This window comes from Hyaena hyaena, unplaced genomic scaffold (genome assembly GCF_003009895.1).
Source record: "Hyaena hyaena isolate Hyena2069 unplaced genomic scaffold, ASM300989v1 scaffold_700, whole genome shotgun sequence".
Classification (NCBI taxonomy): domain Eukaryota; kingdom Metazoa; phylum Chordata; class Mammalia; order Carnivora; family Hyaenidae; genus Hyaena; species Hyaena hyaena.
Window position 1 is genome coordinate 700,420 of NW_024081331.1, and position 23,175 is coordinate 723,594.

The window sequence follows — 23,175 nt, forward strand, 5'->3', positions numbered from 1 at the left end:
TGCACTGTGAATCAGACTTTAATGGTGGCGCTCACTGCAACGCCACAGAGGTGGTGGCAACTGCGGAGCGTGGCAACGGGGAGCGAGACATTGCTCTGGTGCAGCCGGAGGAAGAATGGGGAAGCCGGGGCTGGGGAGAGAGCGATGGGGGAAGAGTCCCCGGGCACACAGCCCCACCTCTGGACTGAGCCGGCTTCGGTTAAGGGCTGGTAGACACGAAGGAACGAGAAGGCAAGACCCCTTTCTGTTACCCTGCCCGGTCCAGTGCCAGCAAGCCCACCCACCCCAGGCCATCTTGGAATCTACGGCCCCATGAAATACACACGTGCACACACATAATCTCCTCCGGTCAGGCCAGGTTTTGGCTCTGGAGTTGTGGAGAAACGATGAATTAATTAACAAGACGAATGAACGATAAATACACAAATAAATAATTCACTGAAGTCTTGGGCCAGGCATGATCACGCAGCCAGCATTCCCCTCCCCCTCGGCGCTGCACACTCCCTGGCTCAGATGCAACATGGAAAACTCTGGAAACAGCAGAAAGCACAGTGACACACGGCTCCTCTCTCAACGCCTCCCCAGCCAGTCCTGATGCACCTGTACACAGACCCTGACTGCTCTTCCATGGAGACTCCCTTATAATCTTCAGTCCCATGGCCAGTTTTTGAGGAAAGAGAATAGAAAGGAAAGAGAAGTGGAGGGTGTGGAGCCCAGAGCGGGGGAGAGCACAGAGCAGGGGCCGGACAAGCCAAGGAACAGTGCAGCAGGTCAGCCGGGGTGTCCGGGGTCAAATATCACAGAGCAAGACAGGAAGAGAGAGGATCCAGGAGGACGGGAGAGGGGTTCCAGGTCTCCAGGCAAGAAGAGGGATCACAGCACGCTGGGATTGCGGAAATTATGTCCGGCGAAGCGGGCTTCGTCCCCTAGCTCTTCTTCGATTCTGGGAGAGATGAGCCAGGAAAGAAACAGTCAGGGAAGCAGGCGGATCCCACTTCTCTTCCCAGGAGGCCCTGATCCAGGCCTGTCACATCACCTGCTGGGGCTGGGGGGGGGCGGGGTGGAGGGCGGGAGGTGGGAGGGCATTCCCAGGCTTTCCCAGTGACCTGTGGGAGCCTTCGATCAGGCCATTGGTAAACCCATCATTTAAAAGCAAGTATTTTTATGGAAACCAATTTGACAATAAACTATTTGTAAAAGATAAATAAATAAATAAAAGCAAGTATTTTCTGGATATCTACTGTTCTCCAGGTCCTGGGTAGAGGAGCTTTTAACCCTCTGGGCCCCGGACTCCCGTCCCCCAGGGTTTCCTCACCTCATGAGCTGGTTGTACTTAGCCAGACGCTCGGAACGGCACGGGGCACCAGTCTTGATCTGAAACATCCCCAAAGATATGCAGCTCAGCGGCTGCCCACACTCCTCTGGCCTTCTCCTGACACCCACAAACATCTGGAAAGAGAGACCCACCTGACAGAACCCACCAGTTTCACAAAGATCGCCCTTGCACTCACCTGGCCTGTGCACAGCCCCACCACCAGGTCAGCGATGAATGTGTCCTCGGTCTCTCCTGAGCGATGACTCACCATGACCCCCCAGCCATTCTCCTGGGCCAGCTTGCACCTGCAGCCAGACACCGGCACTGACCCCCAGCCTCGCACCCCGGGCACTCCCTCCCCAGCCCCAACAGTGGTCTATGTCAAGAAACACCTGGCTGGGAGCACCCGGGGGGCTCAGTCGGTTAAGCGTCTGACTCTTGGTTTCAGCTCAGGTCATGATCTCATGGTGTCGTGACATCGAGCCCACAAAGCGTGGAGGCTGCTTGGGATTCTCTCTCCCCCTCTCTCTGCAACCACCCTCCCCGCCCCCGCACCAACTCATGCTGTCTCTGTCTCACTCAAAAATAAATAAATAAACTAAAAAGAGGGGCGCCTGGGTGGCTCAGTCAGTTGAGTGTCCGGCTTCAGCTCAGGTCATGATCTCGCAGCTTGTGGGTTCAGAGCCCCGCGTCGGGCTCTGTGCTGACAACTCAGAGCCTGGAGCCTGCTTCACATTCTGTGTCTCCCTCTCTCTCTGACACTCCCCTGCTCATGCTCTGTCTCTCTCTGTCTCAAAAATAAAGTATAAAAAAATTAAATAAAAAGTAAATAAGTATATAAGTAAGTAAGTAAGTAAATAAATAAATAAATAAATAAATAAATAAATAAACTGAAAAGAAAAGAAAAAGAAACACCTGGCGGGAAGCTCTCTTGGAGGGACACAGGGCATGGGGTAGAGGGGGCAGGGCTGAAAGAGCTGGGAAGGTGACTGCAAGTTCCCCGCTCTCTTCTGCATCTCTACCAGGATGAGGCTGGGAGCACTGGCCAGAGGTATCCTGTAGAAGCAGGGGCTGCGTCGGGGAGAGCCAGGGGACACTCACGCTTGGATGGCTTCAGTGACCGAACCGATCTGGTTGACCTTGAGCAGCAGACAGTTGCAGGCCTTTTCCTCCACTGCCCGCTCGATACGCTTTGGGTTGGTCACCGTCAGGTCATCACCCACAATCTGGATCCCGACATTGGCTGTGAACTTCGACCAGGCAGCCCAATCATCCTGGTCAAAGGGGTCCTCGATGGAGACCACTGCAGGGAGAGCAGAAGCGGTTGCTACCCCTCCCTGGGGCTTGCCTATGGCAGGAACCCCCAGCCTGTGACTCCCCGAAATGGACGGACCCCGGGCTCCCTGAGACTACTCATCCTTGCTTCCCTGCCTCTGCAGTAAGCCTGCCGGAACGGACTCTTACCTAGATTCTCTCTGAAAACCCTCCACACAATGCAGAATACTAACCACTGTACGTTCACGGCCGAAAACCTTCCAAAAAACAAGGGTTCAGAGCCTTTCTCGGAACCAACTCTGCATTTTCCCACCTTCATCGCCAGAAAGCTTTCCCTCCGGGCTATTCTAAATCCCTCATTCTGCATTTACGTCTACTTTCTCTTGCTCCCTCTTAGGGAAATGGGCACCAGCTTCCCCAGCAGGGGCCACAGCCCTTGGGAGGCTCGGAGATGGCAGGTCACCTCCTCCCCAGCCTTCCTGTTCTACTCCCAAGCCCTCCAGCTTCACTCAGCATCCGCAGCTTCATCGGTCAAAACCACCGATATGTACAAGCTCCCTGCTGGGCCCAGCCACCCTCTCACCATCACTGGTTCCTTCCAAAGCCCTCCCCAAGATGCCAGTAGCTTTGGGGTGCACGACTTTAATAAAGACCGGAAGTAGTTAAGACACATTCACCATAAGTACCTGCACATTTATATGACATACAAAGCCAGTCTCTGCAAGAAGCCTCCTTCACCCCAGTCCTGGTTCCCAAGCTCTGCTTAGGACACCTCCACCTGGCACCCAGGTCAGCGCCCCATAAGGTCCAAGGCTGCCCCACAAGTCCCTGCCTACCCCTTGACCCTCGCGCTGCCCTCCCTCCCACGGCCCTTGTTCTCACCAGGATAGTCCCTGACAAAGTCCTGGTAGAGGGCCCCCAGCTGGTCCCCAGTGATGTATCGGGAAGGATCAGCAGGAGACTTAAAGTCCAAGTCATATTTGCCATCACGATGAAACTCTGAGGCAGCGACGTCCATGCCAATGACAATCTTCTCTGTGTAGCCAGCCTTATCGATGGCCTCCTTTACCAGCTCCAAGGCTGGAGATGGAATATAGTGGGATCACCAGCAGGAAGGGTGGGCAAAGAGAAATGTGAAAAAGACAGAAATTCAGAGCCGAGGCCCAGGACCGGTGCTGGGGAGAGGCCTGGCTACAGTCATTGTTGGGGTCATTCCCAGGGCTGGGAAGAGCAGGCCATCTTCTAAGAGGGCATAGGAATGCAATTCTGTGCATAAGATGTTTTTTGTAAATAGCTGTCATTTATTATGGGCTAACTATGCCACCTAAGTACAACAATGCTAAGAGGTAGACACTGTTGTTATTTGCATTTTACAGACAAGAAAGGCAAGCACAGAGAAGTTGAGTAAGAAAGATCACCAGCTAGTAACTCTTCAAGTCAGGGGTCAAATCCAGGCAACTTGGCCCCAGAACCTGAACTCTCAGCCACTTCCTGTTATTGTTTTTTTCTTCTTCTTCTTTTTTTTTTTTTTTTAAATTTGAGTGGGGAGGGCAAAGAGAAAGAGAGAGTGAATTGTAAGCAGGCTCCACACTCAGCGAGAGCCCAAAGCGGGGCTCGATCCCACAACTCCAAGATGATAAACCCAGCAGAAATCAAGGGTCAGACATTCAACTGACTGGCCACCCAGGTACCCCTTCCTGTTACTGTTTCTATTCACTATATAGCTCCTCCCGCAGCAGAGAAAAATAAGGGATCTTAAAGACCTGAGAGGTTGGGGGTAGACATGGGCTAGACTCAGAACAGAATCCCTACAGTTCGGTGTATCTCGTCAAACTGAGAATCCTACAAAGTTCAAGTCCAGGATGGTTGCTCCAAGTCACTTAGACCACCACCCAGCATTCCTTGGGGCTCCAGTAAGAACTTACAGTTGCTAACAGATCTGGCTGGATGGGTAAAGGCTGTCTTCTCAGGCCTGCCTGTAAATGTGGCAGCCCCTCTGGGACCCATTCCCAGTACTGGTTCCTCTCTGAGTTAACTCAAGGGTCCCTCACCCCTACTCCTCAGGATCTGGGGAACTATGTGGCCCTTCCCGATGTCCAAGGACAGAGCAAGACTTAAAGCAGGGAGCAGGGCTCCTGGCCTCACCTTCACTGTTCTCCAGGATGTTGGGGGCAAAGCCACCTTCATCTCCCACATTGGTGGCATCCTTGCCATATTTGTCCTTGATGACCCCTTTGAGTGTGTGGTAGACCTCCGCCCCAAGTCGCATGGCATCCCGAAAGCTCTCAGCACCCACCGGGAGGATCATAAACTCCTGCATGGCCAGCTTATTCCCCGCATGAGAGCCACCATTGATCACGTTGAAGGCCTGGGTGCCACAGGACAGAAAAGTCACAGAGCACATCCCCCCTCTGCCCCTGGGATGTTAACCCAAGATCCCACACTTGCCCCAGCTTCCCAGACTCAAAGTCTCAAGTCTCCATCCTTTCTCTTTAGCTGCCTCAATGCACGTCCCCCCCATCACTCTTCAACGAGGTTTCATGCGGCCCCCACCCACCCCGGGAAAGGCACAGGAGTGGCGCGGCGCTCACCGGCACAGGCAGGATGAGGTCTGAGTTCCCAGCCAGCTGAGCAATGTGGCGATATAGGGGCAATTCCCGCTCGGCTGCCCCTGCCTTACACACGGCCAGGGACACGCCCAGGATGGCATTGGCCCCAAACTTGGCTGGGAGATTATAGAGGAAGGCACTGAGCAAAATGTCCCCTACGCTTCCAAGCCCTTGCCTCCACCTATACACCCCGAAAGGAGCCAGTAAAAGGGCCCCCTCCTCCCTCTCCACTCATGTGACACCTCATCAGTCCTCTCCTGAAAAGAGCAGGACACACACATACACACACATACACACTCTCTCTCTCTCTCTCTCTCTCTCTCTCTCGACGTGATGGGAAAGAGCAGAGAGTTCCACCTATTTCGAAACATCTTGGGACCACAGATGGTCTCCTACCAGCTACCCCTCTTTGTGCTGGAAAGTTCTCTCCAATGTTACTCCCTCCCACTGCAGTTAAACTCATCTTCTCTTGCTCTGGCTTTGAGGGGAGAATGGAAGGTGGGCTGGTCCTGATAGCCTCTTCCTAAGGAAGTGCCCACAGCGCTGGCCCCTTCGGTTCCCTGTCTGCTCCTCCAGCCCGCCGGCTCACAGCTCCTCCCTCTCCCCTGGCCCTGGCTTACATTTATTCTCGGTCCCATCCAGCTCCAGCATCAGGCTGTCCAGCTTCTCCTGCTCCACCACAGACAGACCCTGTGGGCAGAGCCACCATCACCCCATGCCGGGGCCCCACCCCATCCCCACACAGTTTCACATCTGGCCAGTGGCCGACCAGGTTCCCGGGAGGGCAGTCTGTCCGGATCGGGGGGCCCTGAACCCCATGGGAACAGGGGGCAGCAAGGAGTCTTCCCACACTCCCCTTGATAACTCTGATTCCCGAGAGGTGGGCCTTTCTCCCTTTTCTCCCTCCTCCCCTAATCCAGGATTCCTTCCCCCGCCACCCCCCCCGCCCCCCGTCCTGCCCACCACCGCCCCCAGCAAAGAGCAGGCCTCACTGAGCTGATGAGGGCTGGAGCAATGGTGGTGTTGATGTGGTCCACTGCCTTCAGGACACCTGGGGAGAGGCAGAGAGGCCGCACTGGGTCAGGCTGGGAAGGGCCACAAGTGGGGTGCATGCGAGAAGGGAGATGTGGGCTGGTGTGAGGTAGGAGCACAAAGCTGAGGGATGGGAGAGTCTGGAAAAGAAAAAAGGCCCCACCTTTGCCTAAGTAACGCTGTTTGTCCCCATCCCGCAGCTCCAGGGCCTCATAGATACCAGTGGAGGCTCCACTGGGCACTGCAGCCCGGAAAAGACCTGGGAGAGGAACATTAAATAAGGAGGGACAGAGAAGGACACTACAGGGACCAGGGGTTCCTCCAGCTTTCTGGCTCTAAATTAAATGCCTGCCACATGTAGCCCTATTCCCACTCTGCTCCCTAACACACACACACACACACACAAGCACAAGCAGTGGCCTCATCTGCCCAGTTGAGGTCCCAGATGTACAGGTAAGAACCCCCAGATATGAAGCTAGGCAGGCAGCACACGTATGCACACACGCACACAGGTGCACACACAGGCCCGCCAGCCAGGGTATATTCCATACGCTAAAACAGAACGCAGAGATCAGCCTATCTGGGCTCCACTGGACAGGAAGTATCCAACCCCCGCAATCCAGGCTTGTGAACCTGGCCCAGCACCCATCCCCACTGGGAATCAAGGCAGCTTCCCCTCTCTGGCCAGGGGAAACCCAACCTGAGCGCTGTGGGAAGCCCCATGCCCTGCCCACTACCTTTGGCGGTGTAGAGATCCACCTCCACCGTGGGATTCCCACGGGAGTCCAGGATCTCCCGGGCCCAGATCTTCTCTATAGACATGATGGCTGAGATCTTGGGTGGAAGGAAAGGAAGGAGAAAGATAAGAGGTTTAGAGAGGTGGAGCCTGATCAGTGGGAGGAGCCAGAGGCTGGGAGCGCTGGGAAAGAGGTTACTGCAGTGGGTGGGGGGTGGGGAGGAGCTGGCTGCAGTCCTGGCTTTAGAAAGGATCCCCCCCACCCCATGGGGAGGGAAGGTCAATGCAGTGGGGAAGGGGAGGTCACTGCAGTGGGGGGTGGGGTAGGATCTAAAGGGTGAGAAGGGAGGACACCGCAGTGGGGAGGGAGGGGCGCTAGCGGAGGTTCCCTCGCCCCCTTCAGTAGCTCGAGCCGCCGATTCGCGGTGGGGTTCCCCCAGATCTCAGAGTGTAATGGCTGCCAGGCTTGCATTTCTCCTTGTTGGCAAAAGAGGATGGGCTGTCTGGGGGCTCTCCTCCGGGGCCCTCCTCCCCCACAACTTAACACCCCAACCCCACTCCGAGATCCCAGTCTCTCTCCTAAACACGTCTCTCCTCTTCCCAAGACATGTACAGTAGAGAAGTCTGGGGAGAGGGTCCCAGAGAAGCCCTCGGCCCTTGGGGATTGCAGCGGGGAGGAGAAGGAATCTAGGGGGAGAGGCAACGCAGGGCACATCCTCCCCCCACCCCACCCCCGCCCCTAGACAAATTCTCCCCTCCTCCCATCCCTCCCCCATCCAGTGGCGAGAAGCAATGTGAGAGGGGCGGTGTGGGGGACGAATGGGAGAGAGGGGGTCTAGAAGTCTAGGGACACTGAGCAGTGGGAAGAGAAGACGTTTCTCCAGATGCAAAGCCAGGCGACGTGCCAGGATAAACATGCCCAGCCCGGGGAGACCCCCAACTCAACAGTGACAGAACCGGAGGCGAAGGGGGGCGTGGGGAGAGGGGCAGGCAAGGGTGGAGAAGGGCGCACTTCGAAACAGGTGCGGAGAGGCCTGACGCCCAAATGAGGAGGGGGCGACCGCCGGAAACCGGGAGGAGCGGTCCCAGAAGGCCCGGGAGGGAGGGTTCCCCGGGGGAGGTGCGGATGACTGAGCAGGTGCGCGGCGCCACGGAGCGAGGGATGCGCGCAGGCCAGGGGAAAGGGCGTGGGGCGCGGCGGCGAAGGAGGGGGCGGGGGCTGCAGGGGCTGGCGGGGGCTTCACCTCGGGGCTGCAGACTCAGCCTGTGGCGGTGGCGGTGGCAGTGGCAGTGGCGGTGGCGGCGGCGGCGCGGAGAGAGCGGGAGTGGCGGCGGCGGCGGCGGCTGCGGCTCCCGGGCGGCGGGCGGGGGGCGGGCGGGGGGAGGCGCCGATAGGGCCGGGCGGGCGCATGTGACCCGGAGCCCCCGATGAGTCAGGAGCCTCGCGGAGGCGCACGTAGGAACGCGGGTGGGGGGCCTGTGGGGGATGGGATGGGGGAGGGCTCGGGGGAGAGCTACAGGGAAGGGGCTAGGGGCGACCCCGGACCTGGCCCCCAGCACCCACGCGCGCTCGCACCCACGCGCTGCCCCCCTCTAAGGGAACAGGCACAGCCTCACACCAGCGAAGCCCATGACAGGCTCGGTGGCTCACAACCCGAGTCAGACACAAGAGTATCAAAACGTCTCTTTATTTGAAAACCGAACTGTTGTAACACACCCAGCCGCCTCCGCAGCAACTCTGCAGCCAACTCCAGGAGCATCCCCTGGGCCCATCCAGGCCTGATTTCCCTACACCTGCCCGAGGCTGCCCCCGCCCCCCACATACACATCCCCACACACACCCAGGTTCCCAGCGGGGCTCAGGGCCCCCGCAGACGCGGCCCAGGCGCCCCACGGAGCCCGGGCAGCAGGCTGTGATGGACTCCCAGGGGCGAGGCAAGAGAAGGCAAGCTCGCTCTCAGGATGAGGGGTGCGATCACGGCAGCCCCCTAACTGGGAGTCTTCTCGGGTCTTGCGGCCAGGGTATTTGATCTCCTGGAGGAAGAGGGCAGAAGCAAAGCCTCTGGGCCTTACTGCATTCCCGCGCTGCCTGTGACCCGTCCCAGTGCCCCGTGGCCACACCTACCTCCCTGGGCTCATCTCAGTCTTTTGCTGCCTCATCTCCCCTCCTTTCTTCCCCGAACTCCTGTTTCCTGTTATTTTTAGCTTCAGATTTTTAGGCAACATCTTCCCCCCCTGCCTCCTCTCCTAGGCCCAGCTTCCATCTGCACCCACCACCTCCACCCCTTCCCCACCACCCCCAGACCTAGCCCTCCAGCCGGCCACACCCCCACCCCCAGCGTCTCTGCCAGCCTCCCAGACTCTCGCCATCACTTCTCTCCTGACGTATTCTCCTCCCAGGCCCTCCTGGCCCCCCTCACCCTGAGACACCCCCTGACCCTAACCCTGGCCCCTCCAAGGGTTCCCCTGGTCATATCCCTGCCTCAGCCACCTCCTCCGGTAGCAGCTTCCCTTACCCCGACGGACCCTCGGCCTCCTCTTCCCGGCCTTTGCCAGCTTCCTTACTACCCTTGGAGGCTAGAAGTGCTGCTGCTCCACGGATGGCTGCTCCGGTTCGAAGTCGTGCTCGGGCTCAGCCTCCTGCCCCTGGGCCTCCTTCATCCTCTGACGGATCTCATCAGCCTCAGCCCGCTCCTCCTCCTCGTAGAAATCTTTATCCAGGCGTTCGAGGTGCGCTATCTGCACCAGGGCCTCCAGGCGGTAGTCACTGTCATCCGTACACGGGTTGTCCAAGAGCACCAAGGCTCGCAGCCTGGGCAGCTCCCGCAGCTTGGCCAGCTCTCCCACGTGGGTCACCATGTTGCCCCTGCCGGTGTGGTCGGGAGGGATTCACCTTCGGGGAAGAATGGGCTCTGGGGGCCCGCTCCCAGGACTGGGGCCTCTGGGGGAACGTCCCACCGGGCTCCCGTCTCCCTGGAACCCACGCACCGGCATGCTCAGCGGTGCCGGCCTTGCTGCAGAGGGGCGGTCTCTCCCACCTGCTCCCGTCCTGAGTCCGCCCTTGCAGCAGCCTGTGAGCTCCACGGTCTGTTCTGTACCGCGCCAGTCATATTTGTCCTCTGGAGCAGCAAAGCTAGGTCCCAGCCCTGTCTTAGGGGGTAGGGGTGGGGGGACATCTCCCTTGCAAAGCCAAACTTCTTCTGTGTCAATGATACCCAATCAAAGGTTAGAAAGTAGGAGCCAGGCCAGTGGACAAGGAGCTGGGATCTAAGTTCACGGAGGGGAGGGGGGGGCTGTGTGGGAGCTCTGCTCAGGAAGCTTCATCTCCTAATGTGCCTTGTGAAACATAAAATGTGTTTGTTTTCATGTTTTCGCCTCATGCCTCAAGGAAATCAGGTTTGTTTTGGTCTTAACCTCAATGGAGGTGACTACACCTTACAGGGTGCTCACTAGGAGCACTAGGGAGGCTAGGCTTCCAGTGCATTCCAGGAGGCTTAGCATCTTTGGCCCCAGAGGCATCTCCCAGTCATTGAGCTACCCTTTCCCCACTCACAGCCGCTGAGGAGGCTCTATTGTCTCAGGCTAGACCGGTCCATGAAAGGAGCACACTGCCCCTCCCTCCAGCCCAACCCTGCCAGACCAATATGGCAGAACTAATTAGCAAGAGATTGTACTAGGATGGGGCGCCTGGGTAGCTCAGTCGGTTAAGCACCTCTGGCTTCGGCTCAGGTCATGATCTCATGGTTCTTGGGTACAAACCCCACGTTGGGCTCTGTGCTGACAGCTAGCTTAGAGAATCTGTTTCAGATTCTGTATCTCCTTCTCTCTTTGAACCTCCCCTGCTCATGGTGTCTCTCTCTCTCTCTCTCTCTCTCTCTCTCCCCCCCCCCCAGAAATAAAGAAATCACTTAAAAAAATAAAAAAATAAAAAAGAGAGAGAGAGAGAGAGAGAGAGAGAGAGATTGCACTAGGAGCCATGGCAGGAATTGGAGCTTCAAGGTGTAATCGCCTCTCTCTACTTGGAGATTCTCTTTCCATTGGCAGTCTTAAGGATTTGGCCATGTTGACTAAGGAGGCAGAGTCCTTACATCTTGCTTAAAGAAATACATAAAAATCCTCCATCAGGCAAGGATTGCTGAAAAAAAATCCCCCCTGATCCCTAGTGCCTTTCTATCTAGAGAATTTCTTTCAGATATTCTTCTCTCCTCAAATCTGAGCACATCTTGTGTTTTATATCTATCGGGGAGTCATCCCTTCCAGGTGGGGCTCAGGAGAAGAGAGGCAGGAAATGGGACGGGGAGTAAGGGTCCCGGAGATGAAGAAAGGGCAGCAGAAATGTACATGCAATAGGACCAAGAAAAAAGAATTGGAGCCTGACTCTGAGTCCTTTGAGAATAGGGGCCATCTCTGATTCCTTTAGATGTTCCCAAAACACTGCACAAAGCCGTGGCACATAGCACGTTCTCAAGAACTGTGGATTGAGTGAATAAAGATTCAGGAGTCTCAGGCTATAAAGGTCTCAGTGCGGCAATTAGGGCTGAACCCAGAAGATGGTAAGGAAAGGAAGGCTAAGGATCAAGGTGGAGGTTGAGATGAGAATCTGGGAGTGGACTCGGATTGGGAGTTTGGGGCCAGGGAGGAACATGGGGTCAAAACCTGCTCCTGGTCCAGGGTAGGGGCAAGGTGGGGCCCGAGGGGTACGTACCTCAGGTTGAGATACTGCAGTGATGTCATTTCCTTGGAGAAGCCACTCAGAGTTTCAATCTGGTTGTCTCGGAGATGCAAGGTAGTGAGAATCCTTAGGTTCTCCAAGCCCTCCACCTTCTTCAGCATGTTCTGGGCCTAGACCCCAGGATACAGTACATAGATTGAGAGAAAGTAGCAGGGACAGGGAAGAGAAGTCAGAAGAGTGGAGACAGAGGGGTGCAGGAGAGGAGTGGAGGTGGGTAGAGATGGGTGTGGAGAGTAGAGAAGACTAGGAGAAGCTTTCAGTCCAGAGAAGGGTCAGCAGTAACCCCCTACTATTCATCCCACCAAAGCCACCTGATTAAGAAGAGATGCTTCACCCCACTCCCAGGCACAGGAGTCCCTACTGGTCCACTGAGGAGAAACGCACTATCCTAGAATGAAGAATCTCACAAGTCAAAAAGATGACATTTAAGTGGCTTCCTTAGCCTGATATCTGCACCTCAGTTAGAGCAAATTATGCTACTGCTTGTATCAAAGCAATTGTCTCTATTCCTATGCATTATGTATTATCAGCCCTGCTGGATGGCTCTCGCCTGCTTTAACTCTGCATCCCCATAGCATCTGGCACCAAATTATCATTATGGTGATGGAGCAAGTAGCTGAGCCTCCTAGAAGTCAGGCATCCCGGCCCCTAGCAGTGCCCACCTTTCTGCACCAACCGCCCTCTAGCCCAGTGAGCTACCAGGAAGAGGTTCTTCAGCTTAGGAAGGTTGATTCCCAGGGTTGTCTCCAGCTGGTTCCCCCGAAGCTCCAAAGTGTGCAGGCTGATCAGCTTTTGGGGGTCCAGACCTGTCACCATGCGAATGCGGTTACCTAAGGAGCAGGAAGTTACAAGGAGCTCAAAGGGCCACTCCAGATATTCTGCAGGAAAGCCTGAATGTTGGGAGCCTCTGCATCATCCTTTCTGTCTCATGTCAGGTGGATACCAGAAAGGACAGCTCCAGAGTTAATATCCCTGGGGCCCTAGGGCCCTGGGGCAGGTGGTCTGGTAGTACAAGGGCCAAATGGACATGTTCACGCAAGCCTTTGAGGAATGAATGAAGAGAGCCCAGCAATCCCCATGGTTAACTCCTTCCCCTTCTTCAAATCTTTGCTCAGATCAAGCTTCTCAATGATGCTTGTCCTTACCAACCTGTTTGAAGTTGCATCTGGGCCTCTACTTATTCCCTTTATCCGGATTTGTCTTTCCACAGCACATATTACCTCCTGACATCCTATATAAATTTGCTTATTTATTATGTTCGTTGACAGTTGCCTGTCTCCCCTGACTAGAACATAAGCTTCGTGAGACTAAGGATTTTGTTTTGTTCACAATTACATCCCCACCACATAGAAATGTCATAACAAATCATAAATGAATGAATGAATGGATGAGTGCAAATTGCTGTGTGGCACAGCCAAGCACCTCGCTGCCCACTTCTGGTGGCCCCAAGCTAGGAAGGAAAAAAATCTCGTGTAGCCCAACTGAAGGACCCACCTTTGAGATCCAGGCTGCCCAGACGAGGGTGAGAGATGCCCTCAGTGTCAGTGATCTGGTTATAGGCAAAACTGGCAATCTGCAGGTAGGGCAGTTCATTCAGTCGTGCACTCCGCAGACGGTTGCCATCAGCCTTGAGCCAGAGCAGGTGTGTAAGGAAGTTGAGCGGGGACAAGTCTGTCAGGTGGTTCTCAGACACATCCACATAGCGCAGATGGATGTAGGAACGCAACAACTGGATGTCTGTCAGATCCCTAGGAGGTGGCAGAGGCTAGAGTTAGGGTTAAGAATCCAGCACAGAATGGGGAGCCTGGGTGGCTCAGTCAGTTAAGCCTCCCAACTTCACCTCAGGTCATGATTTCACAGTTCATGGGTTCGAGCCCCGCATCAGGCTGTGTGCTGACAGCCAGCTCAGAGCTTGGAGCCTGCTTCAGATTCTGTGTCTCCCTCTCTCTCTGACCCTCCCCTGCTCACACTCTCTCTCCCTCTCTCTCAGAAATAACTAAAACATTAAAACATTAAAAAAAAAAAAAAAGAATCCAGCACGGACTGGTGGAGGTGCTAAAGCAGAGGGTAATAGGGAGATGGCCTATAATGCAGAGAAGAATGAGTGACAGACGGGAGTGGTCTTAACAGTGAGCCTTTTTTTCTCGGCGAAGAGCCAACACTGTGAAGGATGAGTGAAGGAATCCAGGAGGAATCCCCCAACATATCCTCACAGGCTCCAATTCCCCAGGACAGCTCTGAGGGAGTCACAGGGCTCAAGAAAAGTAAATTCTACTCTTCCCTTGCACTGGCCAAGGTAAGAGGGATCCAAACTCCCAGCTGAGGCTCCCAGGAAAGAGGGTGAGAAAGGAAATTGGATCCTACAACCTCAGGCCTCTTCTGGTCCCCCATAAAGGCACCTGTCTTTAACCTCCAGCTTGACATAAGCATGAGCCAGTCCACTGCCGGTCTTGCAGAGCAAGGAGAGCCCTTCCTTCATCATGTCCTCCGTGAGGGGGATGGGCAACCACTGCAAGAGGAAGGGAAGCCATGCATCCCTTTCCAACCCAACCGGATCCCTTGCCCTAGGACCCCTCCGCTCCCCCGCTCCCAGGCTCGCACTTCCTCAGAGACGTCTTCTCCCTCCTTCCTGTACTCCTCCCACTCCTCTGTCTCCTTCTCATCCTCTTCCTTTTCCAGATCATCCTGGTCTGCATCGAAGTCTTCCAGATCATCTTCATCTGACATTTTTCTTCCTGGCCGAAGGCTCCAGAGTCAAATCAAGCTCAGTGCTCCTCCTGTGAAGGAACGTCTCCTCAGCTTCGGCCAGCACTAAGCTCCCTCGCCTCCATGGACAGGGTACCCCTTCCCATCACCCTTGACCTCTGACCTCCTCCCAACCGTGCTTCCTTCCTTATCCCTGTGAGCATCTCATTTGGACTCCCAACTTCCACTTCCGACTTCCCACCAAAGATCACTCTCCCTTCGGGATGCCTTCCCAGGCCTTTCCTACCCTTCACAGAGGCTCCAACGGCCTCCTAGGAGCTCCGCCTCCCTGCTCCCTCAACTCTCCTCTACCCAGTTCTTCCTATCTGCCCCTTAAGCCGCATTCTCCTACCAGCCTCCTACACGCCTCCCTTCCCTTCCATCCCTAACACCAGATCCGCTCGTTTCTTTGAACTTTCCCAACGCGTCTAACCCCATTTCCCTGTCCCCTCCGGGGCACCAGACTGACGCCGGCTCCAACCCTCCCACCCAATCCTTCGCTTGCGAAGGGGCGCAGACCCTGGTTCTTCTCCACTAAAGATGAGGTCCCGGAGGGGTCTTGGCCGCGACCGGGAAGGATTGTTTCTCAAGACTGGAAAGGCGCAAGGAGGCGTCGCGTACTGCTGTTATGGCAACCGGGAGGGGGGGCGAGACACTTGGCTACTTCCGCCGGGCAACTGCCGAGAGGAGGGCGCCTGGGGGACCACGACTAACTGAACGCAAAACCTGCTCTGCCCGGGGGCAAGGGGACCAATAGTAGCGTCGTAGGGAAGACAGCTCCGCAACCCGCCGCAGGGCGTTCATAGGCCAAAGGCGAAAAGCAGTGGGTGGGGCTTGGAACAGAGCTGTGGGGCGGGGAGATGGGCGGGGCTACTTGTACGTCACTCGAGACGTTAAAGGGACCGCATATCTTCAAAGCAAAAGTGCTGTGAATTCCAAAGAAACATCCTCAGTAGCTAAAGGGGAAAGAGGAGCAAGAAATACCAAGGTACGTGGTCCGGTTCCTACATCTACCGCAGCCTTGCACTTAGTTGACCTTTGAAGGTGGCTTGGTGGAGTGGAAGAAGCCCAGACCCAATGCATCTATTTTTTTAATTTTTGTAAAAATATTTTATTTTTATTTTGATATCGTTGTGGATTCAAATATACAATTTACACATTTTACCCAAAAGGAACATTTTGTATAATTATAGTACAGAATTACAATCAGGAAATTGACATTGATAAAATCTGTTGACATTATTCAGATTTCACCTGTTTTACATACTCATTTGTATAGTACTATGCAGTTTTGTCACATGTGTAGCTTAATGTGATCACCAGCAGTTAAGATATTACACTGGAAGAAGCCCTTGCACTAGACTTTTATATGCACAGCAACTTCCTTCCCTTTTTTTCTAATTCCTTACAACTAGTAATTTATTCTTAAACACTATAGTTTTGCTATTTCAAGAATGTTGTATAAATGGAATAATGCAGTATTTAAATTTTTCAGATAGGTTTTTTTTTTTCCCAGTCAGCATAATTCCTCTGAGATCCATCAAAGTTGTTGAGTATTTCAATAGTTTGATTCTTTTTATTACCAAATAGTATCAGGCCCAATACATCTTAAGGTCTGTGTTGGAGTCTCGGCAGATCTGCAGTTTACTAGCCATTTACCTAAGACTCTACTTTCTCATCTGTGAAATAGGCTTAGCTATACCAACTGACAGGGTTCGAGTATGAGTGTAATCTATACTAACACACTGTAGATTGCTAAACCCAGTTTGGGGGCATTTCACTTTTCCTCATACCTTGGACTGGTTTGATGCAAACCTTTTGGGGGCTAGGAAGGGAGAAAATCCAACAAGTGCCCACTGAAATACGCCTCATCCAACGTTGTTATATAAATAACAAGACCTGATACAACCATACCCAGGCACTCGGGTCTGTGTGACTTGTTGAAGGAGATGAGAAAGAAGTTGAGATTCAAGAAATATTTCTGGAGAGTTTGTGCACTGTGTGAGATGCCTTCACAAGCGATAACGTAATCTTCATGCCAGTCTTGTGTGAGATAGATATTTGAAAGAAGAGGAAACTAAGGCCCAAGGAGGTTACTATTCATGACACGGTTCCTGCCAGGGGAAAGGGAGATAGTACCAATCTTGTGGAATCTAATATAAATAAAAACAATTGGGCAACAAGGTAAGATATCATGTGATTGTTGAATTGTGTGTTACAGACTTTATATAACATGCAAAGTGATCTGATGGAAGATGGAGTGGGCTGGAAATCAGGACATGTTACCTCCTACTCTGTCTAGCAAAGGTAATATAGTTAATAGACCAATCTGTGCACTTGATGTCATGGAAGTAGCAGCGACACCAGGTTCAAAACCCACTCTATCATTTAATAACTCTGTGCTCCTCAGTATGTTATGTAATGTCACTGAGGTTTATTTTTCACATTTGTGAAATGGAGATAAAAATGTCCACTTCCAAAAGGATTGTTAGAAGTTTAAAAGAGACAGAATGGGTAAATGGCCTTGCACTTCGGCGGCCCTCAGTAAGGGCCCTCAGTAACAGTCCCTTTTGCCTGTTTCCTCAGCCCTGGGGTTGCATGAGGAATAAGAAAGTAAATATGAAAACACTCAAGAAGGTTAGAAATGCTAGGCAGTTGAACAGTACTATATGGTTGGAGTGGGGAAAGGAAAAGTCCTTGTGGCTTGATGTAGCCAAAGGGAAAGGATGTGATTTTCTTTGGCCCAGAAGAAAGAAGACATATTAGGTGGGAAAAAAAGGTGTGACAGAAGGATTAGGGAGGTATCATTGAGCATATTTTTGTGAAGCGCTCACTCTGTGCCAGGTTGTAAGTACTTGACCCTCAAGAACAGTAAAACAGTCCCTATCATCTGGAACCTTACAACCCACTGACAGCTTAAGTAAACGAGTAATTCCATATAATGAGACACATGTTATAATAATGATACCCGAGCTTTTACTAAGTGCCAGTGGATAATTTGATTGTATGTGTGTATATAAAATATCATATACTCAGGGCAGAGATTTCAGACAGAGGAAGCACCTTTGGTAAGGCCTGGAGGAGAAAGAGACCAACCAATACTTGTGTAAGGAAAGCAGGGAGTTCTGCTGGAAAGAACAGTAGGTGTGCTTTGGGGGATGAGGTAGGGGCAGCAAACATAGCTGATCACACTAGGGAATCTGGACTTTATCCTGGAAACTGAGGAATCACTGGAGGTTTTATTTTGTGTTTTGTTGACAAGGACTGAATATACGCTGTGTCATGAAAGCTAGATACTCTATGCTTTCTTTGATGACATACATTCCCATAGAAGGATCTAAACAGAATCTCCTTGAATTATAAAAGTATACTTCATTAAAATTAAAATGCAAATTTTAATGTACTCAGGTGCCTGAGTAGCTCAGTTGGTTAAGCGACTGACTCTTGATCTTGGCTCAGGTCATGATCTCATGGTCAGTTGTGAGATGGAGCCCCGTGTCAGAATCCATACTGGGCAGGGAGCCTGCTTAAGATTCTCTCTCTCCCTCTTCCTCTGCCCCTCCCCCACTCACAATCAATCAATCAATAAAATGCAAATAATAGAGAAGTGTATAGAGAGGAACATATAAGTCTATGATCTCCCTCAGCATGACTCTCCTTTATTAGAAAAGATATGGGGCACCTGGGTGGCTCAGTCGGCTAAGTGTCTGACTTGGGCTCAGGTCAAGATCTCACAGTCCGCGGGTTGGAGCCCCGCATGGAGTTCTGTGCTGGCAGCTCAGGGCCTGGAGCCTGTTTCAGATTGTGTCTCCCTCTCTCTCTGCCCCTCCCTTGCTGGTGCTTTGTCTTTCTCTGTCTCAAAAATAAACAACAAAAAAAGACTTTAAAAAAAGATATAGATTTTTTTTAATTTTTTTTTAAAAAATGTTTAATGTTTGGGGAACCTGGGTGGCTCAATTGGTAGAGTGTCTGACTGGCTCAGGTCATGATCTCACAGTTCGTGGGTTTGAGTCCTGTGTTGGGCTCTGTGCTGTGAGCCAGCTCAGAGCCTGGAGCCTGTTTCAGGTTCTGTGTCTCCTCTCTCTCAGACCCTCCCCTGCTCACGGTGTCTCTATCTCTCTCTCAAAAATAAAACATTTAAAAAATTAAAAATTTTTTTAATGTTTATTTATTTTTGAAACAGAGGGAAAGAGACAGAGTGCAAGTAGAGAAAGAGGGAGACACAGAATCCAAAGCAGCCTCCAGGCTCTGAGTTGTCAGCACAGAGCCAGACATGGGGTTTGAACACACAGACCACGAGATCATGACCTGAGACAAAGTCAGACGCTTACCGACTGAGCCATCCAGGAACCCCAAAAATATAGATTTTTAAAAAACAAAAATGGTATCACTCATACTGTTCATCAACTGAATTATTTTCATTTAATAATATGTCTTAGACATCTTTCATTATCACTAAACATAGATCTACCTCTTTCTTTTTTACAGTTGTCTAGTCTTCCATTATATGGATATACAGTAATTTATAACTGTTTCCTGTTGATGGATTTTATTTATTTATTTTTAAATTTTAATGTTTATTTATTTGTGGTAGACAGAACACAACCAGGAGAGAAGAGAGAGAGGGAAACACAGAATCTGAAGTAGGCTCCAGGCTCTGAGCTGTCATCACAGAGCCTGATGTGGGGCTCAAACCCACAGACCCTGAGATCATGACCTGAGCCAAAGTCAGATGCTCAACCGACTGAGCTACCCAGGTGCCCCTGATGGATATTATTATTATTATTATTATTATTTTAATGTTTATTTATTTTTGAGAGAGAGAGACACAGAATGAGAGTTGGGGAGGGGCAGAGAGAGAGGGAAACACAGAATCCAAAGCAGGCTCCAGGCTCTGAGTGTCAGCACAGAGCCTGATGTGGGGCTTGAACCCACAAACGGTGAGATCAGACCTGAGCCGACATCGGACGCTTAACCAACTGAGCCTCCCAGGTGCCCCTAACAGAACTGTTTTTAAACAGCTTTATTTTATCTCATTTATAAAAGATTTTTTAAAAGTAATCTCTATACCCAACATGGGGCTCAAACCTACAACCCTAAGATCATGAGTTGCATGCTCTAGTGACTGAGCCAGCCAGATGCTCCTTAACAGCTTTATTAATTTATTTATTAATTAATTTATTATTAACTCACATACCATAAAGTTCACCCATTTGAAATGTACAATCCAGTGGCTTTCAGTATATTCAGAGTTGTGAAGCCATTACCACAGTCATTTTTAGAACGTTTTCATTACCCCTGAAAGAAAGCCTGTGTTGCTTAGCTATCACATCCCTGCCCTCCCCCTATCCACCTCTGCTGCTGGCAAACACTAATTTACTTTCTATCTCTACAGGTTTGCCTATTTTGCACATTTTATGTAAATGAAATCACGTAACATGTGGACCTTTGTGACTACCTTCTTTCACGTTAACATCATGTTTTCAAGGTTCATATGTTATGGCATGTATCAGTACTCTGTCCCTTTTAACTGCTGAGCAATATTCCATTGTATGGTTTATACCACATTTGATTTTTTCATTCATCAATTGATAGATATTTGGGTTGTTTCCATTCTTTAGGTATTACAAATAATGCTACTAAGAACATTCATGTACAAATTTTTGTGTGGCCATATGCTTTCATTTCTCTTGGTTACATACCCAATTAATATCAACACAAAAATAATATGTTTAGTATCAAAACACTGACTTCTATGCTACAATGAATGGATTCCAAAGGAGGACATTATTCTTTGCCAACATGGAGATTTCATTCTGAAATATTTACGGTAGCAACCTAGTCATTCATTTATTCGACCTGCTATCAAGTGCTTGCTATGTACTAAATAAACACTTACTAATAGCCTAATAAAATCCTCCCCAATAAATTATATGAAAATTCCCAGAAGGAAACAATTTTTATTAGAAAAAAATCTATTACAAATACAACCTGACCTCAGACATTTCAACTTAATTTATTGGCAATTTTTTCCTAACAGGTGGAAATGTAAGGAGTGGTACTGCCGGATCCTATGGTAACTCTATATTTGAGCTTTTAAGGAGCTGCCAAATAGTTTCCCAAAATGGCTGCACTTCTCTCAGCAGTATATGAGAGTTCTAATTTTGCCACATTGTGACCAACATTTGTTACTATCTGTGTTTTTGATTATCGCCATCCTAGCAGATTTGAAGTATCTTATTGTGGCTTTGATCTTCATTTCCCTGATGGCTAAAGGTGCTGAGCATTTTTTTATGTGTTTATTAGCCATCTGTAGATCTTTGGAAAACTGTCTATTAAGACTGTTTATTTATAAAGTGGGTTTTGTCTTCTCATTATTTTTTTAATGTTTTATTTATTTCTGAGAGAGAGATAGCATGAGCAGGGGAGGATCAGAGAGACAGGGAGGCACAGAATCCAAAACAGGCTCCAGGCTCTGAGCTAGCTTCCAGCACAGAGCCCGATGCGGGGCTCGAACCCACGAACCGTGAGATCATCACCTGAGCCGAAGTCGGATGTTTAACTGACTGAGCCACCCAGGCACCCCTGTCTTCTCATTACTGAGCTAACTAACAGAACTTTTATATTATGGGGGCAGCATTGTGCCCAGTTAAAAAATAGTTCTCAGTCTCCACTGCTGATAGGTCAATGACATGTTAGTGAAAGTCACTGGGTGAAACATCTAGAAAGCCCCTTTTTCCTCTTTTCTTTCCTCTTACTTACTGTCTAAAACAGGAATGTGATGGCTGGACTTGTAGCAACTACATGGGACCATGAGATAACCTTGAGATTATAAACCACACGCTGAGGTACCAGAACAGATGTAGAGAGCAGCCTACAAAACACAAAATCTCATGAAACTGTTATACCAACCCTGAATTGCCTCTCCAGATTTATTTTATAAAAGAGAGAACCCACTAGGTTTGGGGGATCTATATTGTAGCCAAATGCAATTCTTAACTGATTATAACCAATTATCTAAAAAATTAGTAGCTTAAAATGACATTCTTTATTTCAGTTTCTGTGGATCAGGAATCTAAGAGTGGCTTAGTTGGTTTTCTACCAACTGTTAGCTGGGCCTTCAGTCATTCTGAAGGCTTGACTGAAGCCAGAAGATTTGCCTCCAAGAACGCTCACTGATACGGCTGTTGGCAAGATACTTCCTTGCCATATGGGCTTGTCTATACGGCCGCCCAAGTGTCTTCACAGTATGGCAGCTGGCTTTCTCCAGAGCAAGTGATCCGAGAAAGAAAGAGACCAAGAAGGAAGCCACTGAGCCATTTATTACTTAATCTCCAAAGTCACATATGACCACTTCCATTTTATTGTATTGTTTATGAGGTACTTGTTAAATCCAGCCCACACTCAAGTGGAAGGGAATTAAGTTCCACCTCTTGGATGGAGAAGTATCAAAGAATTTGTGGGCATATTTGAAAATGATACACAGATACATTAACGTTTTTTACACGCTGAAAATATTTTCCTGGGTGTCCTATCACTTGGTTTATAGAGTGTTGTCTCACAGTAATTTGACATTTGTATGTAGTCTTTACTGTCCATCTCTTCCATAAGGCTTGTCAATTGTGTGTCTGGTTTAGAAAACCCTTTCTCACCCCCAAGGTTATAAAAATATTCTCTTGTATATTCTTCTAGTATTTACATTTTTAAGTCCTTAATTCATCCACAATAATTTTTGTATATAGGGTGAGGTAGGGATCTAACATTTTGCCAAAAGAGGAGCCAATATTCTCAGCATCATTTGTTGAATAATCCCATCTTTCCTACTGATTTGAAATACCATCCTTATCATCTATATGTTATATGTGATATGGACTACTTTTCCATGGATTATCTATCTATCTATCTATCTACGTCCCTCCCTCCCTCCCTATTTCTGTTCTAGTACCACACTGTCATAACTATTGGTTTTTCTCTAAATGTCATGTATCCTGCTACCTTATTAGTTCTAATAAAGTAGCCTGTCTATTGAATAGAGAGAAGTGGAGGAATAATAAATTTTAAGATGGTAAGTTCTTGGGGCGCCTGGGTGGCTTGGTCGGTTGAGCATCCGACTTTCGCTTAGGTCATGATCTCATAGTTTGTGGGTTCGAGCCCCGCGTCAGGCTCTGTGCTGACTGCCAGCTCAGAGCCTGGAGCCTATTTCAGAGTCTGTGTCTCTCTCTCTCTCTGACCCTCCCCTGCTCACGCTGTCTCTCTCTCTCTCCTAGAAATAAATATATTTTTTAAAAAAGATGGTAAGTTCTTAAAATAGAAAATATAGGTTATATATATAAATTATACATAGTTTATATATACATATAATATATAAACTATACATAGTTTATCATACACCGTGTGTGTGTGTGTGTGTGTGTGTGTGTATGATTCATTGAAGGTGGAAGAATCTTGAAGCAGAAAGATCAGGAAGCTAAGGAGGATAAGGGCCTGGAGCAAGGAGGAGGGATGAAGAGGAAAGTTCAACAGTCCTCAACAGCTAACGGATGTAGGGTAGGGAGAAGAGGACTATAGGGTTCCTGAGAAAATAGTATTGACTCCAAAAGGAATAGAGAGGTCTGAACTTGGAGCTGTGGAGTATGATTAATTTCTTTGGGACTTACTGAGATTGAAATGATAGTTAACATCCACATGAAGATGTCCATTAGATAGAGCTAGAGCTGAGCCTCAAAATTGG

The 23,175-nt window shown here is 50.3% G+C and overlaps 2 protein-coding genes and 1 long non-coding RNA gene across 4 annotated transcripts; 1 reads left to right on the forward strand and 2 right to left on the reverse strand.

Moving 5' to 3' along the window:
* On the reverse strand, positions 1-8,289 carry ENO2 (enolase 2). Its single transcript, XM_039217564.1, has 12 exons — positions 8,212-8,289; positions 6,969-7,065; positions 6,395-6,490; positions 6,192-6,250; positions 5,820-5,889; positions 5,182-5,315; positions 4,736-4,958; positions 3,473-3,670; positions 2,417-2,618; positions 1,512-1,620; positions 1,316-1,374; positions 1-943 (listed from the first exon to the last, which is right to left on the reverse strand). Exons 2-12 carry the CDS (start codon positions 7,051-7,053, stop codon positions 874-876), a joined length of 1,305 nt encoding a protein of 434 aa, XP_039073495.1. The 5' UTR covers positions 7,054-7,065; positions 8,212-8,289; the 3' UTR covers positions 1-873.
* A 350-nt stretch (positions 8,290-8,639) lies between these two features.
* Positions 8,640-15,082, reverse strand: LRRC23 (leucine rich repeat containing 23). 2 transcript variants are annotated; one of them, XR_005525575.1, is made up of 8 exons: positions 14,964-15,082; positions 14,301-14,476; positions 14,099-14,208; positions 13,194-13,447; positions 12,399-12,529; positions 11,673-11,809; positions 9,484-9,833; positions 8,640-9,001 (listed from the first exon to the last, which is right to left on the reverse strand). XR_005525575.1 is itself a non-coding variant. In XM_039217516.1 (8 exons), the coding sequence occupies exons 2-7, from the start codon at positions 14,424-14,426 to the stop codon at positions 9,545-9,547; spliced, it is 1,047 nt and encodes a 348-aa protein (XP_039073447.1). In that variant the 5' UTR covers positions 14,427-14,476; positions 14,964-15,082; the 3' UTR covers positions 8,640-9,001; positions 9,536-9,544. The 2 variants fall into 2 exon arrangements, 1 of the variants encoding a protein (XP_039073447.1); XM_039217516.1 differs by having other exon boundaries at positions 9,536-9,833.
* A 260-nt stretch (positions 15,083-15,342) lies between these two features.
* LOC120220426 lies at positions 15,343-20,718 on the forward strand. Its single transcript, XR_005525576.1, has 3 exons — positions 15,343-15,432; positions 16,666-16,751; positions 20,485-20,718. It is a non-coding gene; the product is annotated as an uncharacterized LOC120220426 (long non-coding RNA).
* The last annotated feature ends 2,457 nt before the right edge of the window (positions 20,719-23,175 follow it).

Coding starts and splice junctions, on each gene's coding strand:
- ENO2 (XM_039217564.1), bottom strand. CDS start 7,053: ATGTCTATAGAGAAGATCTGGGCCCGGGAGATCCTGGACTCCCGTGGG. Junction 6,491..6,968: donor GGATCTCTACACCGCCAAAG/GTAGTGGGCAGG, acceptor TTCCTCTCCCAG/GTCTTTTCCGGGCTGCAGTG. Junction 6,251..6,394: donor ACAGCGTTACTTAGGCAAAG/GTGGGGCCTTTT, acceptor GCCTCTCCCCAG/GTGTCCTGAAGGCAGTGGAC.
- LRRC23 (XM_039217516.1), bottom strand. CDS start 14,426: ATGTCAGATGAAGATGATCTGGAAGACTTCGATGCAGACCAGGATGAT. Junction 12,530..13,193: donor GGGCAGCCTGGATCTCAAAG/GTGGGTCCTTCA, acceptor CCTGCTCCTTAG/GTAACCGCATTCGCATGGTG. Junction 9,834..11,672: donor CTGCAGTATCTCAACCTGAG/GTACGTACCCCT, acceptor CCACACCGGCAG/GGGCAACATGGTGACCCACG.